The sequence below is a fragment of the Somniosus microcephalus genome, unplaced genomic scaffold (assembly GCF_052327205.1).
Source record: "Somniosus microcephalus isolate GS21.2 unplaced genomic scaffold, FLI_Smic_1.0 scaffold172, whole genome shotgun sequence".
Taxonomy (NCBI): Eukaryota; Metazoa; Chordata; class Chondrichthyes; order Squaliformes; family Somniosidae; genus Somniosus; species Somniosus microcephalus.
In genome coordinates, this window is record NW_028225359.1 from 80,564 (window position 1) to 97,814 (window position 17,251).

Consider the following 17,251-nt stretch of genomic DNA (forward strand, 5'->3'; position numbering starts at 1 on the left):
TGACTGGCCAGCAAGATGGCCCCTCCCCTTTAAGAACTGGACGGCGCCAGTCTGTCTGGCTTCCATGGTAACGGTCATTGCCTGAGCTTTGGTAGCGTTCTGAGGTAGCGCCTCGCTCCCTGATGTCTGCGCCTTAAGAGAGGTGTGTAGCACCTGATTTAGCGCTCAAATCACCTCCAAGGGCGATAGAGGCCAATTTTGCAGTTGGAGGCGATAATTAGCGCCGGGCGCTAAATTTTGCGCCCGGCCGATATTAGTGCCCCAAAATGGGTGATGCCGATTTCCCCCCCTAAGAATTAAAGTTTGCAGCCTTTACCTGGTGGTACAGAGACTGCAAAGTTCTGCACAGAGGTCAGACGCTGCCAGCTTTCTAGGCCAGGCTGCATGTTTACATTTCGGCCTAACTCTATCACTGTTTATGTATCGGCAGCGAAGCCAAATGTTAATACATCCTATGCCTTACTAGAACCCAAATACCTGCCAGCCATGGGTGCACAGACATCAGAAAGAAAGGCTCAGGTGATAGATGTTGAGGGCACGGTGAGAAGCCATCCACAAAGGCGCCTCCTACAACAAGGCCCGTCGCATTGCTGATGCTGAATGTAAACGCCAGCTGAGGAAGGCTTGCTTGAAAAGAAAAAAATCAAGATTCCCAACCTGGTGTATCCGGGATCCACTGTTCAACCTACGATCGCTCATGCCGAGCAAAAATAGGTCTCGTCAGTCACCAAAGAACTCACTGCAAACGATGAGATGATATTCTGGCTGTCTTCTTTGATGTCGAAGGATGAAAATAAACGTGCAAGTGTTTGACTCCATGTCTAGAACCCATTCTTGGCATTTAGACGTAGGGCTGCAGCCTCTTGTCTATATTATTACAAAAATGCACTTCCGCCACTGGTATCATTCTGGTGAATCTGCGCTGCTCCTCCGCCAAGGCCAACATATCCTTCCTGAGGTGCGGGGCCGAGAACTGAATGTGGTCACTCCAGATGGGGGTCTGACCAAGGCTCTGTACGACTGAAGCATCACTTTGCATTCCAGCCCACTTGACATAAAGGCCAACTTTCCACTAGGACCGACCTCAGTACTGCCCATGTGACAGTGCGGCACTTCCGCAGTACTGCCCCTGCGACAGTGCAGCGCTCCCTCAGTACTGCCCCTGCGACAGTGCGGCGCTCCCTCAGTACTGCCCCTCCGACAGTGCCGCGCTCACTCAGTACTGCCCCTCCGACAGTGCGGCAATCCCTCAGTACTGCCCCTCCGACAGTGCGGCGCTCCCTCAGTACTGCCCCTCCGACAGTGCGGCGCTCCCTCAGTACTGCCGCTCCAACAGTGCGGCGCTCCCTCAGTACTGCCCCTCCGACAGTGCGGTGCTCCCTCAGTACTGCCCTTCCGACAGTGCAGCAGTCCCTCAGTACTGCCCCGCCGACAGTGCAGCGCTCCCTCAGTACCACCCCTCCGACAGTGCAGCGCTCCCTCAGTACTGCCCCTCCGACAGTGCGGCGCTCCCTCAGTACCGCCCCTCCGACAGTGCGGCGCTCCCTCAGTACTGCCCCTCTGACAGTGCGGCGCTCCCTCAGTACTGCCCCTCCGACAGTGCGGAACTCCTTCAATACTGCCCCTCTGACAGTGCGGCCCTTCCTCAGTACTGCCCCTCCGACAATGCGGCGCTCCCTCAGTACTGCCCCTCCGACAGTGCGGCGCTCCCTCAGGACTGCCCCTCCGACAGTGCGGTGCTCCCTCAGTACTGCCCCTCCGACAGTGCGGCGCTCCCTCAGCACTGCCCCTCCGACAGTGCGGCGCTCCCTCAGTACTGCCCCTCCGACAGTGCGGCGCTCCCTCAGTACTGCCCCTCCGACAGTGCGGCGCTCCCTCAGTACTGCCCCTCCGACAGTGCGGCGCTCCCTCAGTACTGCCCCTCCGACAGTGCGGCGCTCCCTCAGTACTGCCCCTCCGACAGTGCGGCGCTCCCTCAGTACTGCCCCTCCGACAGTGCGGCGCTCCCTCAGTACTGCCCCTCCGACAGTGCGGCGCTCCCTCACTACTGCCCCTCCGACAGTGCGGCGCTCCCTCAGTACTGCCCCTCCGACAGTGCGGCGCTCCCTCAGTGTCCATGCGGAGCTGCCAACTCTGGTTGGAGGTATTCCTGGAGGGGTCCTCGCCCGACCCTGTACTAAAACATTTCGAGGCGCTTCATAGGAGCGTTATCAGATGGAAAATTGGACACTGAGCCAATAAAGCCTTCATTTTACCTGACTTTTGACTGTCAGCTCAGATCTGTTTATAACTAATAACCAAAGTGTTGAAAGATATATTGTCTTTTTAAAATAAACATTTAAAGTCCCAGTAATCTTTCTTTCCGCTGGGATTGCTCTTGGCAGCGTGGCTGAATCACTGGACACGCTACGATTGGTCGGATCAGCGAGCGGGAGAGAGGAGACGCTGTGATTGGTCGGATCAGATTCTCCAATCACACAGTCACTTTGCCCCCGCTCCTCCAATCACAGAGTCACTCCCCCCAGCGCTCCTCCAATCACAGTCTCTCGCCCCCACGCTCCTCCAATCACAGAGTCACGCGTCCTCCCTCTCCTCCAATCAGAGGCACTCCGCCCTCCCCGCTCCTCCAATCACAGTCATTCGCCCCCTCGCTCCTCCAATCACAGTGTCACTGTGTCCCCGCTCCTCCAATGACAGATTCACTTATCCCCCTCCCCGCTCCTCCAATCAGAGTCACACTGCCCCTGCTCCTCCAATCAGAGAATCGCACGCCCCGCCGCTTCTCCAATCACAGCGTCGCTTTGTTCCCGCTCCCCCCCCGCTCGCGCTTTTGCCGTTGGGGGTTTGGCGGTTGAGCCGGCGTTGCCCCTAGGCTCCCTTCACTCGCTCGCCCTGCAGCGGGGCCCCGCTTCCACAGCCTTTCCACCGCAACCAAAGCCCAAGGGACTTGTTTCAGGGGAGAGGCCCCGCTTCCACAGCTTTTCCACCGCAACCAAAGCCCAAGGGACTTGTTTCAGGGGAGAGGCCCCGCTTCCACAGCTTTTCCACCGCAACCAAAGCCCAAGGGACTTGTTCCAGGGGAGAGGCCCCGCTTCCACAGCCTTTCCACCGCAACCTTGTTCCAGGGGAGAAGCCCCGCTTCCACAGCCTTTCCACCGCAACCAAAGCCCAAGGGACTTGTTCCAGGGGAGAGGCCCCGCTTCCACAGCCTTTCCACCGCAACCAAAGCCCAAGGGACTTGTTCCAGGGGAGAGGCCCCGCTTCCACAGCCTTTCCACCGCAACCAAAGCCCAAGGGACTTGTTCCAGGGGAGAGGCCCCGCTTCCACAGCCTTTCCACCGCAACCAAAGCCCAAGGGACTTGTTCCAGGGGAGAGGCCCCGCTTCCACAGCCTTTCCACCGCAACCCATCGCAACCAAAGCCCAAGGGACTTGTTCCAGGGGAGAGGCCCCGCTTCCACAGCCTTTCCACCACAACCAAAGCCCAAGGGACTTGTTCCAGGGGAGAGGCCCCGCTTCCACAGCCTTTCCACCACAACCAAAGCCCAAGGGACTTGTTCCAGGGGCGAGGCCCCGCTTCCACAGCCTTTCCACCGCAACCAAAGCCCAAAGGGACTTGTTCCAGGGGCGAGGCCCCGCTTCCACAGCCTTTCCACCGCAACCAAAGCCCAAGGGACTTGTTCCAGGGGCGAGGCCCCGCTTCCACAGCCTTTCCAACGCAATCAAAACCCAAGGGACTTGTTCCAGGGGAGAGGCCCCGCTTCCACAGCCTTTCCACCGCAACCCATCGCAACCAAAGCCCAAGGGACTTGTTCCAGGGGCGAGGTCCCGCTTCCACACCCCCGCCTCAAAAAATGGAGCAAAAAACACGAATGTGAAGAAAGAACTGAGGGGGCAGGGAGATGGAAAGCTGGTTGATTGAAGCGGACTAGGATGAGGCAGAGGTGACAGCGAGTTTCCTCTCTGAGACCAAATCCAGAGAGGAACTTACACCAAGAGACCAAATCCAGGGATCACTGACACCCTGAGACCAAATCCAGGGACCACTGACATGGAGAGACTAAATGCAGGAGCCACTGATACCGAGACAAAATCCAAAGACAAATTTATACCGAGAGTCCAAATCCAGGGATCACCGACACCGTGAGACCAAATCCAGGGACCACTTATACCGAGAGACCAAATCCAGGGATCACTGACACCTTGAGACCAAATCCAGGGACCACTGAGACTGAGAGACCAAATCCAGGGACCACTTACACCGAGAGACCAAATCCAGAGACCAAATCCAGGGACCACTGAGACTGAGAGACCAAATCCAGGGACCACTGAGACTGAGAGACCAAATCCATCAACCACTGACACCAAGCGACTAAATTCAGATCTTACACTGCGACTATAAAATGGGAATCGGAGTGCTTCAGCCTGGGGAATGGTCATCGTGGCGTAACCAGCTCCAGTGAAGGCGAAAGGCGGGTAATGGCTGAAGATATGACGGTGGAATCGGATGACGACTGTTGGGGCCTGGTGACAGGTTATTGTCAGAAGCCCTTGTCAGGCAAGGCCGATGACTTGGATCTAACCAGTGCAACACCTGGACTCGCCTGGTCTTGTGCCAAAATCCCGAAGTCCAATATCCGTGTTGTCTTTTTCTGTGAGAGATGTAGAGATGTGGAAGAAGGGAGGAAATTGGACTGGGAAGAAGAATCCTTGAATGAACTGGTAAGGGTTTCTTGTGACTCATCTGTGAGTAAAAAAAAACACGAAATGAAAAAGGACTTGTCTAGTGACAATGGCGTTAATAGTGGTTTCTAACTTTAACCCCTAACAACCTAACTACTGGCCCCAAGCCCTAATCCTAATCACTAGCCACAACCAATAACGCCAATCCTAATCCTAACCCCCTACCCTCAGCCCCTAACCCCAACCATTAACCCCAACCACTAACTTCAGGCCCTAACCCCAACCCCAGGGTGGCACAGCTCTGTGACAACGTCTTTGCTGCAGTGGAGCTTTCAAACACATTGGTCCTCAGTGAAATTCACGTAGGAAAACTGCTGGCCGGAATACCCTGGGACTGAGCTACCCTGCCATGCCTTTATTTAATAGACTATTAACCAACTTATAGAAAGGGGTTATCTTATGTGGGAGGAGGCATTGCTGGATCTGGTTCTGGTGAATGAGGTAGGTCAAGTGGAGCAAGTGTCAGTAGGTGAACATTTAGGGCACAGTGATCATAGTACCATAAGGTTTAGATTAGCTATGGAAAAGGACAGGGAGCAATCTAGAGTAAAAATGTTTAACTGGGGGAAGGCCAATTTCAGTGGGATGAGAACGGATCTGGCCCGGGTAAACTGGAATCAAAGATTGGCAGGCAAAACTGTAGTGGAACAATGAGCTGCCTTTAAAGAGGAAATAGTTCAGGTACAGTTGAGGTACATTCCCACTAGGGGGAAAGGCAGGGCTCCCTGGATGACGAAACAGAGAGCCAATATGATGAAGCAGAAAAAGAGCGTGTATGACAGATGTCAAGTGCAAATACATCTGAGAATCAGGCTACATATAGAAAGGTCAGAGGAGAAGTGAAAAAGAAAATAAGAGGGGCAAAGAAAGGGTATGAGAATAGAATGGCAGCCAACGTAAAAGGGAATTCAAAAGTCTTCTATAGGCATATAAATAGTAAAGGATAGTAAGAGGTGGGGTGGGGCCAATTAGGGACCAAAAAGGAGACCTATGCATGGAGGCAGAGGGTGTGGCTGAAGTACTAAATGAGTACTTTGCATCGGTCTTCATCAAGGAAGAGGATGCTGCCATAGATATAGTGAAGGAGGAGGTAGTGGAGACACATGATTTGATAAAGAAGAGGTATTAGAAAGGCTGGCTGTACTTAAAGTAGATAAATCACCAGGAGCGGATGGGATGCACGCTGAGGGAATTGAGGACGGAAATCGCGGAGGTACTGGCCATAATATTCCAATCCTCCATAGATATGGGGGGTGGTGCCAGAGGACTGGAGAATTGCAAATGTTACACCCTTGTTCAAAAAAGGGTGTAAAGATAAACCCAGCAACTACAGGCCAGTCAGTTTAACTTTTAGAAACAGTAATCAGGGACAAAATTAACAGTCACTTGGAAAGGTGTGGATTAATTAAGGAAAGCCAGCATGGATTTGTTAAAGGCAAATCGTGTTTAACCAACTTGATCGAGCTTTTTGTTGAGGCAACAGAGAGGGTTGTTGGGGGTAATGCGGTTGACGTGGTGTACATGGATTTCCAAAAGGCATTCGACAAAGTGCCACATAATAGGCTTGCCAGCAAAGTTGAAGCCCATGGAATAAAAGGGACAGTGGCAGCATGGATATGAAATTGGCTAAGTGACAGGAAACAGAGAGTAGTGGTGAACGGTTGTTTTTCAGACTGGAGGAAGGTATACAGTGGTGTTCCCCAGGGGTCGGTTCTAGGACCACTGCTTTTCTTGATATATGTTAATGACTTGGACATGGGTTCCGATCCCGCCGTCAACCCGCCTCCGTGCAACTTTCCTAAATGCGGGCTCCCAGACTCCCGTTCGGTCCCGCCTCCAAGTGGCGGGATAGGCCCTTAAGGCAGTTAACAGCTTGTTAGCTGCCTGGATAATGCTATTTTGACAGCGGTTTTAGATTTTGCCACTTTTTCTGCGTGTTCCACGCCGTTCCCAAACCACGCTCGGTTCACAAGTGGCTGCTTTCTTGACAGCTGCAGCTCCAGCATAAAAATGGAGCTCTCAGCAAGGCTCACTTACAGATGACAGAACTTTGTTTTTTCATCTTTGGAAAACTTTTTGCCGGTCTACTGATCTTGGAAGTGGTGAAGCTGAGATCCCTCTCCACTGTGACCTCCTGGGAAAACCCTCTCCCCACATTGATTGAGCGCTTCCTCAACTGCGATATCTGCCAGCAGCATGGGAACCATTTATTTCCTTTCATCCTGGACCTCAGATTCGGAGGGAGAGCAGCCGCAGCAACAGAACCAGGCACAATAGCAGCACCAACAGCAGGAGCACCAACCTCCTGCTCACCCACCTGATGCTGCACAGGGCAGAAGGCGTCAGCGCAGGGCTGCATGTCGCCACAGGAGATACCCCCAACACAGGGTTTACAGGCCGAGGATGAGCTTCCTCAACATGACTGAGCAGCAGTGCCAAAGGAGGCTGAGACTTTCGCGAGAGGTAGTCGCTGACATCTGCACCAACACCTGGAGCCCAGAGGAGCGGGTGGACACCCCTTACCAGTGGCTGTCAAAGTCACCACCGCCCTCAATTTTTTTGCTTCAGAGTCCTTCCAGGGTTCATCAGCAGACATCAGCGGCATCTCCCAGTCGGCCGCACACACTTGCATCATGCAGGTAACTGATGCCCTCTTTGCAAAGGCGCATAATTACATCCACTTCTCGACGGATCAAGCAAGTGTAACCGCGCGTGCGGTTGGCTTTGCAAATATGGCAGGCTTGCCAAGGGTGCTGGTCGTCATAGATTGCACTCCATCACAACCGAGCTGTTTTTGTCAACTGCAAGGGCTTCCACTTCCTTAACGTCCAGCTGATGTGTAACCACAGGAAGGACATTTTGCATGTTTACGTGAAGTACCCTGGCAGTTATCATGACTCATTCATCCTGCGGCAGTCCACTGTGCCTCCACTCTTCAATCCGCCGAGACAACTTTTCGGATGGCTACTTGGAGACAAGGACTATCCCCTGAAGATGTGGCTGATGACGCCATTGAGGAGGCCATCAAACGAAGCTGAGGAGCGTTACAATGCCAGCCACAATGCGACCAGATCCATTATCGAGCAAACCATCGGCTTGCTGAAGATGCGATTCAGATGCCTTGACAGATCAGGTGGAGCCCTACGGTACTCGGCAGCCAGGGTCTCCAGAATCAACGTGGTCTGCTGTGCACTGCACAACATCGCACAGCATTGTGGATTGCAGCTGCTTGAGGAACAAGTGGCTCAGCGCATGGAGGAGGAGGAGGAAGACAACCTTGCGGAGGGGGATGAGCCAGCTGCAGCAGCATGCGAGCACATTGCTGCCCATGATGCAAGGGATGGACTAATCTTTGCCAGATTCGCTTAAGTAGACAAATCAAACATGTGGCAGGCACCTTCTTATCACACCATAGACAATGGACAAGAACCTGTGGGTTCCTATCACTCTGACCACCATTATTACAAATGCAAGTCACCCTGAGCCCTCAACGTGCAACTTCCATTTCCCAGATCACATAGGCCAGATTTTCAACTGTTTGCCATCACTTCTGTTTAATCAATGCACAAAAGGATGACAATGGCAAAAATTAAAGACAACCGAGTGACTACCCTTGTGACTAATTGTGCTTTATCTTCCTCTTACGTGTGCTTGTACGTGGTGCTTCCCCTGTGGCTTCAGCAGATGTGGAGGCACCTTGCTCACTTTCCTGCTGCTCCTGTTTCGACACCTTTGGCGGGCATCGTCTGGGATTGTGAGCCTGTGAGGGCTTGGCAACAGTCTGCTCCTCCTGCGGCTGCGCAGGGGCTGAGACGCCCATCTCAGTTGGGTGAGGACTCTGGTGGGGCTCTGACCGAGGGCTACTCAGTGGCATGGGAGTGAGCGCTTGGAGAGGAGCCCCCACTTCCTTGTTGTCTGTCACCAACATCCCTCTCATGGGTCAGCCCCACTTCAGTGCTAGCAAGTGGCTGGACAGCACCTTGTTGCACATCAGGGGGGCCATGAGGACCCGTATCTGCACTGGCAGTCCTACTCAAAAGGACTTCCATGAAGCTCTGGTTTCTCTGCTCAGTAGCTGCCCATCGCTCCTCCAGAGGTGTCAGTCTATTCTGAACATTCACCATGTTTTCTTGACTCTGGCGACTTACTTCATGGCCGTAGCCATCCTTTCTGTGGTGTTGCGTTCATGCGCCATTGACTCCACAAAGGCACTGCTCATGTTAGAGATAGACTCCTCCATCCTCTCCACACTCGCAGTAACCCTGGAGACAAAACCTGCCAGAGACTCCTGCACTTGTTCCTGGAGTGCCAGCACCGCTCTCTTTCTGGATGGACCCAGAGGCACAGGGTCCACATGCAGCTGAGCAGAGCTGGGAGCGCCCTGCGGCCTCCGACGAGAACTCCCCACTGCTGTCCCTGTCTCATAGAAACATAGAAGATAGGAGCAGGAGTAGGCCATTCGGTCCTTCGAGCCTGCTCCGCCATTCAATGAGATCATGGCTGATCATCCAAATTCAGTATCCTGTCCCTGCCTTCTCCCCATATCCCTTGATCCCTTTAGCCTTAAGAAATATATCCAACTCCTTTTTGAATATATTTAATGAACTGGCCTCCACCGCCCCCTGTGGCAGAGAATTCCACAGGTTCACCACTCTCTGGGTGAAGAAATTCCTCCTCATTTCAGTCCTAAATGGCTTACCCCTTATCCTTAGACTATGACCCCTGGTTCTGGACTCCCCGGCCATCATAAACATCCTTCCTGCATCTAGTCTGTCCAGGCCTGACAGAATTTTATAGGTTTCGATGAGATCCCCCTCTCAATCTTCTAAACTCCAGTGAGTATAAGCCCAATCGACACAATCTCTCCTCATACGTCATTCCTGCCATCCCAGGTATCAGCCTGGTGAATCTTCGCTGCACTCCTTGTGATGAAATATTCCATTCATCACTCATTGGTATTCTCTGCTTGTGACTGTGGTTGGTTTCAGTTTCATTTCCCTTACCTCAGTTCCGTTTCCTCACCATTGTATTGTACTGTGTGTAGGGCTCCGCCCATACCTGGCCCCTATGTAAGCTGGCCCAGCCTGCATCACATCCAGTACGGCAGACCTCTGGATGGAAGATACCTCTCTGTGTGTTACCTTCCAAGTCAATAAAAGCCTTGTTTTGTTTCGCTAACATCGAGTCTCGGATTTATTGAGGCACATCACTCCTTCCATGGCAAGAACATCCTTCCTCAGGTAAGGCGACCAAAATGGCACACAATACTTAAGGTGCGGTCTCACCAAGGCCCTGTACAGCTGTAGCAAGACATCCTTGTTCCTGTGCTCGAACCCTCTCGCTACGAAGGCCAACATACCATTTGCCTTCTTAACCGCCTGCTGCACCTGCATGCGTACCTTCAGCGACTGGTGCACAAGGACACCCAGGTTTCGTTGCACTTCCCCTTCTCCCAATCTATTGCCATTCAAATAATAATCTGCCTTCCTGTTTTTGCTATAAAAGTGGATAACCTCACATTTATCCACATTATAGTGCATTTGCCATGTTTCTGCCCCAATCACCCGATCTGTCCAAATCGTACTGGAGTTTCACGACATCCTCCTCACAGCTTACCCTCCCACCCAGCTTTGTGTCGTCTGCAAATTTGGAGATATTACATCCAATTCCCTCGTCCAGATCATTAATATATATTGTGAACAGCTGGGGTCCTAGGACCGATCCTTGCGGTACCCCACTAGTCACTGCCTGCCACTCGGAAAACGACCCGTTTATTCCAACTCTTTGCCTTCTGTCCGCCAACCAGTTCTCTAGCCAAGTCAATACCTTGCCCCCAATCCCATGTGCCTTAATTTTGCACGCTAATCTCTTATGTGGGACCTTATCGAAAGCCTTCTGAAAGTCCAAATACACCACACCCACTGGTTCTCCCTTATCTATTATACCAGTTACATCCTCAAAAAATTCCAGTAGATTAGTCAAGCATGATTTACCTTTTGTAAATCCATGTTGACTTTGTCCGATCCTGTCACTGTTTTCCAAGTGCTCTGCTATTACATCTTTTATAATGGACTCCAGCATTTTCCCCACTACCGATGTCAGGCTTACCGGTCTATAATTCCCCGCTTTTTCTCTGCCACCTTTTTTGAATAGTGGGGCAACATTAGCTACCCTCCAATCCATGGGTACTGTTCCAGAGTCTATCGAGTTCTGGAAGATGACCAGCAATGCATCTACTATTTCTAGGGCCACTTCCTTAAGTACCCTGGGATGTATCAGGCCCTGGAGATTTATCGGCCTTCAGTCCCATCAATTTTCCTAACACCATTTCCCTACAAATACTGATTTCTTTCAGTTCCTCGCTTCATCAGGCCCTATGTTCCCCGGCATCTCTGGGAGGTTATTTGTGTCCTCCTTTGTGAAGACAGAACCAAAGTATGTATTTAGTTGGTCTGCCATTTCTTTGTTTCCCATTATAAATTCCCCTGATTCTGACTGTAAGGGACCTACGCTTGACTTCACCAATCTTTTTCTCTTCACATACCTATAAAAGCTTTTACAGTCAGTTTTTTGTTTCCTGATAGCTTACTCTCATATTCTATTTTCCCTTTCTTAATTAATCCCTTTGCCCTCCTTTGTTGAATCCTAAACTGCTCCCAATCCTCAGGATTATTGCTTTTTCTAGCCAATTTATATGTCCTCTCCTTGGATCTAATGCTATCCACCATCTGCTGATGCTCACTTGTGAGCTGTGATACACCAGGTGACAACACTACTCTGTCGTGAAGGTCCCATCGAGGTGTGCGTATCTGCGCTGGCGCTGGTGCTGGGTGCGCTTAACTCTGCTGACGCTGCGTCCTCAGAGGTTGCAGCTTCCTCTGTGGAGTCTCCCGGCTCAGGCTCTTCCTCCTGGATAGTGGGGAGGGGGGCTGTCGATGGTCCTGTGGGGGAGTAAAGGCACGAGTTAGACATGTGATATTAACGTAGCATGCACATGGAATTGTGCAGATGATCATAAGTCAATCTGTGTGAGCATCAGATGCCATAATCAGTCACTCATGCAATGTAAATGAGAGAGATGCAAATCTATTCTGTCACCAGCTTCCTCTGCTGCACCCGTCTGACCATCCCCCACTTCCAGATCCACATCGCCTCCGATGATTTCCAGTGCCGCCTCCTCAGCATTGGTGAGATTGGAAATGGAAGGTGGCCCTCCTCCTGCCATAGCCCTCTCCCTCTTATTGTGGTCTCTTTTCCTGCAATGAGGGACACAAGTGGAGTTTGAGTGATAATGAAGGGGTGAGTGTAGAGAATCCATAGCATAGATGCTTAGAAGGAGACAAAGATAGAGTGAGGTGCCAATACCAAGGGCCCTCCCTGTGCGTTGTTAGTTGTTGTCATTGCATAACAGTGATAGCGAGTGTGAGGGCAGCATAGTCGAATAGTGAAGTGATTGTGTAGATAGAGAGGGATGGTTAAGGTTGCAAGGGATGTAAGGGTAAAGTGGGATGTGCAGGAGTAGGTTGACAATGCAGAGTGCTGGTGATGAGAGGAGATGGGGAGCAGATTGAGAGTAAGTGTGATGTTATACTCACTTTCCCTGCCAGGTCATTGAACCTTCTTCTGCACTGCACCCAGGTTTGAGCGCACAATGATCTGGAGCTGACCTCCTGAGCAATTTGCAGCCAGGCTGCTTTGGCTTCTTCCGCCCAGAGGATGGGAACAGTACCTCCTTGTGCCCTCTGACTCCCTCCACAAGACCATGGAGGGAGTCGTCATCAAATCGGGGAGAGGCCTTGGCCCTTGAAGCAGTCGTGAAGCAGTTGTCAGCACGAAATCCACCATCAAATAATGAGAGAATGAAACAAGGCTGCATGGGCCCCTTAAATGCAACTGGCTCACAGACATCAGCAGAGGCGAGTTGCAGACCCAAAATAACTAATTGGCCAGGGGAGCACTCACGCAGGGACTCAATTGCCCAATTAGGGTAAAATTGCAAAATTTTACCGGCTGAAAGCGGCAGCGGGACTGGAACCCGCCGACCACCTGACCCGCACCCATGGGAAAATCACGGCCTTTGTGTCCTCCTCACAACTTGCTTTCCCACCTATCTTTGTATCATCAGCAAATTTGGCTACAGCACACTCGGTCCCTTCATCCAAGTCATTAATATAGATTGTAAATAGTTGAGGCCCCAGCACAGATCCCTGTGGCACCCCACTAGTTACAGTTTGCGAACCGGAAAATGACCCATTTATCCCGACTCCCTGTTTTCTGTTAGTTAGCCAATCCTCTATCCATGCTAATATATTACCCCCAACCCCGTGAGCTCTTATCTTGTGCAGTAACCTTTTATGTGGCACCTTATCGAATGCCTTCTGGAAATCCAAATACACGACATCTGCTGGTTCCCCTTTATCCACCTTGCTCGTTACATCCTCAAAGAACTCTAGAAAATTTGTCAAACACGATTTCCCTTTCATTAAACCACGTTGACTCTGCTTGATTGTATTATGATTTTCTAAATGTCCTGCTATTACCTCCTTAATAATGGATTCCAGCATTTTCCCAATGACAGATGTTAGGCTAATTGGCCTATAGTTTCTTGCTTTTGCCTCCCTCCTTTCTTGAATAGGGGCGTTCTACGCGGAGTGAACACACGAAAGGCTGCTGGACCGGATAGCATCCCTGGACGGGTACTCAAGGAATGTGCTGATCAGCTGGCTGATGTCTTCACCACCATCTTCAATCTGTCATTGGCCCAGGCAGTAGTCCCTACATGCTTCAAGACCGCTACCATTATTCCTGTGCCAAAACAAACGGCTGTGACGTGCCTGAACGACTATTGACCTGTCGCACTCACACCCATCATAATGAAGTGTTTCGAGAGACTGGTCTTAGCCCACATCAAAGCCAGTGTTCCTGCCTCCCTTGACCAACACCAGTTTGCCTATCGTGCAAACAGATCAACGGAGGATGCAATCACAACTGCTCTACACTCGGCACTGAATCACCTAGATGGTAAGGAGACCTACATCAGAATGCTGTTTATCGACTACAGCTCAGCATTCAACACTATCGTCCCCAACAAGCTGGCCACCAAACTCCAAACTCTTGGCCTGAACACTTCCCTCTGCAACTGGACCCTGGACTTCCTAACAAACAGACCCCAGTCTGTCAAATTAGGTAACCACACCTCCCCCCCACCTGACCCTGAACACGGGGGCCCCACAAGGCTGTGTGCTGAGCCCCCTCCTCTACTCCCTCTTCACCCACGACTGTGTGGCTGTTCATGGTTCCAACACCATCATCAAGTTTGCGGATGACACCACGGTAGTAGGCCAGATCACCACCAACAACGATGAGTCAGCCTACAGGGAGGAGGTCCAGCATCTCGTGAAGTGGTGCGCCGATAACAACCTGGCCCTTAACACCAAGAAAACAAAAGAAATCATTGTGGACTTCAGGAAGTCGAAAGGCGGAAGTCACACCCCCATCCACATCAATGGGGCTGTGGTGGAAAGGGTGGACAGCTTTAAGTTCCTCGGAGTCCACATCACGGAAGACCTCTCCTGGTCCCTCAACACCTCCTCTCTGGTGAAGAAGGCCCAGCAGCGCCTATATTCCTTAAGGAGGCTGAAGGGATGTAATCTGTCACCCCTGATCCTCTCTAACTTTTACCGCTGCACTATAGAGAGCATCCTGACAAACTGTATCACAGTATGGTATGGCAGCTGTAGCTACTCTGACCGGAAAGCCCTGCAGCGGGTAGTCAAAACTGCCCAACGCATTACCGGCACCCGGCTACCGACCATAGAGCACATATACCAGAAACGCTGTCTACGGAGGTCACGGTCCATCATCAAAGACCCTACCCACCCCAGCCACAGTCTGTTCGCCCTCCTGCCATCTGGGAGACGCTACAGATGCATTCGCACCCGTACGACCAGATTTAGGAACAGCTTCTTTCCCAGGGCTGTCATCCTACTGAACTCCACAAATAAACTCTAAAGCCTGCACATCTGCCAATGCACTTTATTATGGTCATATTTATGTTAATATACTACAAGCCAAATGTATGTTGAATGTTTAAATGTCTTAATCCAAATGTACACTCTCGGGAGCCGCAAGCCTACATTTCGTTGTACTGCACTTGTGCACTAACAATGACAATAAAAGTTGATTTGATTTGATTTTGATTTTGATTCATTTGTGGTTTTCCAATCTGCTGGGACCTTTCCAGAATCCAGGGTCTTTTGGTAGATTACAACCAACACATCCACTATCTCTGCTGCCACTTCTTTTAAGACCCTAGGATGTAAGCCATCAGGTCCGGGGGACTTGTCAGCCTTTAGTCCCATTAGTTTGCCTAGTACTTTTTCTGGTAGGTTGAGAAAGCAGTTAAAAAAGCTTACGGGATCCTGGGCTTCATAAATAGAGGTATAGAGTACAAAAGTGTCAAAATTATGATGAACCTGTATAAAACACTGGTTCGGCTCCAACTGGAGTATTGTGTCCAATTCCGGGCACCGCACTTTAGGAAGGATGTGAAGGCCTTAGAGAGGGTGCAGAAAAAATTTACGAGAATGATGACGGGAATGAGGGACTCCAGTTACGTTGATAGACTGGAGAAACTGGGGTTGTTCTCCTTGGAGCAGAGAAGATTGAGAGGAGATTTGATAGAGGTGTTCAAAATCATGAGGGGTCTGGACAGAGTAGATAGAGGGAAACTGTTCCAATCGGCAAAAGGGTCGAGAACCAGAGGACATGGGTTTAAGGTGATTGGCAAAAGAACCAAAGGCGACCTAAGAAAAAACTTTTTTACGCAGCGAGTGGTTAAGATCTGGAAAGAATTTCCTGAAATGGTGGTGGAGGCAGACTCAATCTTATAGTTCAAAAGGGAATTGGATAAGTATCTTAAGGGGGAAAAAATTGCAGGGCTACGGGAAAAGGGCGGGGGAGTGGGACTAGCTGAAGTGCTCTTGCAGAGAGCTGGCATGGGCTCGGCGGGCTGAGTGGCCTCCTTCCGTGCTGTAACCATTCTATGATTCTATAATAGATATAAATTGAGCCAGGAATTTACAGCTCCTTCTGCTTGTGCTTACTTGCACAAGCAGAGGGAGCTTCATACCAGAGGATCAGCAGGATCCTGGAGTGACAGATCTTGGAGTGACAAACTCTGGTGTGACAAATCCTGGTGTGACAGATCCTGGCGTGACAGGTCCTCATGTGACAGATGCAGGTGTGACAGATGCTGGTGTGACAGATGCAGGTGTGACAGATGCAGGTGTGACAGATGCTGGTGTGACAGATGCTGGTGTGACAGATGCTGGTGTGACAGATGCTGGAGTGACAGATCCCGGAGTGACTGATCCTGGACTGACAGATCCTGGTGTGACAGACCCTGGAGTGACTCATCCTGCAGTGACAGGTTCTGGTGTGACAGATGCAGGTGTGACAGATGCAGGTGTGACAGATGCTGGTGTGACAGATGCTGGTGTGACAGATGCTGGAGTGACAGGTGCTGGAGTGACAGGTGCTGGAGTGACAGATGCTGGTGTGACAGATGCTGGTGTGACAGATCCTGGAGTGACAGATGCTGGTGTGACAAACCCTGCTGTGACAGTTTCAGAAGTGACAGATCCTGGAGTGACAGATTCTGGAGTGACAGGTCCTGAGTGACAGATGCTGGAGTGACAGATGCTGGAGTGACAGATGCTGGAGTGACAGATGCTGGAGTGACAGATGCTGGAGTGACAGATGCTGGTGTGACAGATGCTGGTGTGACAGATGCTGGTGTGATGAATCCTGGAGTGACAGATCCTAGAGTGACAGATCCTAGAGTGACAGATCCTGTTGTGACAGATCCTGTTGTGACAGATCCTGGATTGACAGATCCTAGATTGACAGATCATGGTGTGACAGATGCTGGTGTGACAGATGCTGTTGTGACAGATCCTGGATTGACAGATACAGGTGTGACAGATCATGGAGTGACAGATCCTAGAGTGACAGATCCTGCTGTGACAGATGCTGTTGTGGCAGATCCTGGATTGACAGATGCTGATGTGACAGATCCTGGATTGACAGATCCTGGTGTGACAGATGCTGGTGCGACAGATCCTGGTGTGACAGATCCTGGAGTGACAGATCCTGGAGTGACAGATCCTGGTGTGACAGATGCTGGTGTGACAGATGCTGTTGTGACAGACCCTGGATTGACAGATCCTGGTGTGACAGATGCTGGTGCGACAGATCCTGGTGTGACAGATCCTGGAGTGACAGATCCTGGAGTGACAGATCCTGGTGTGACAGATGCTGGTGTGACAGATGCTGTTGTGACAGACCCTGGATTGACAGATCCTGGTGTGACAGATGCTGGTGCGACAGATCCTGGTGTGACAGATCCTGGTGTGGCAGATCTTGGAGTGGTAGATCCTGGAGTGACAGATCCTGGAGTGACAGATCCTGGAGTGACAGATCCTGGAGTGACAGAACCTGGAGTGACA

At 51.1% G+C, this 17,251-nt stretch overlaps 1 protein-coding gene across 1 annotated transcript; it reads left to right on the top strand.

Moving 5' to 3' along the window:
• The first annotated feature begins 486 nt into the window (after window positions 1-486).
• On the top strand, window positions 487-14,858 carry LOC147082106 (uncharacterized). Its single transcript, XM_085980444.1, has 3 exons — window positions 487-540; window positions 2,873-4,721; window positions 13,378-14,858. Exons 1-2 carry the CDS (start codon window positions 487-489, stop codon window positions 3,875-3,877), a joined length of 1,059 nt encoding a protein of 352 aa, XP_085836570.1. The 3' UTR covers window positions 3,878-4,721; window positions 13,378-14,858.
• Window positions 14,859-17,251: the final 2,393 nt, after the last annotated feature.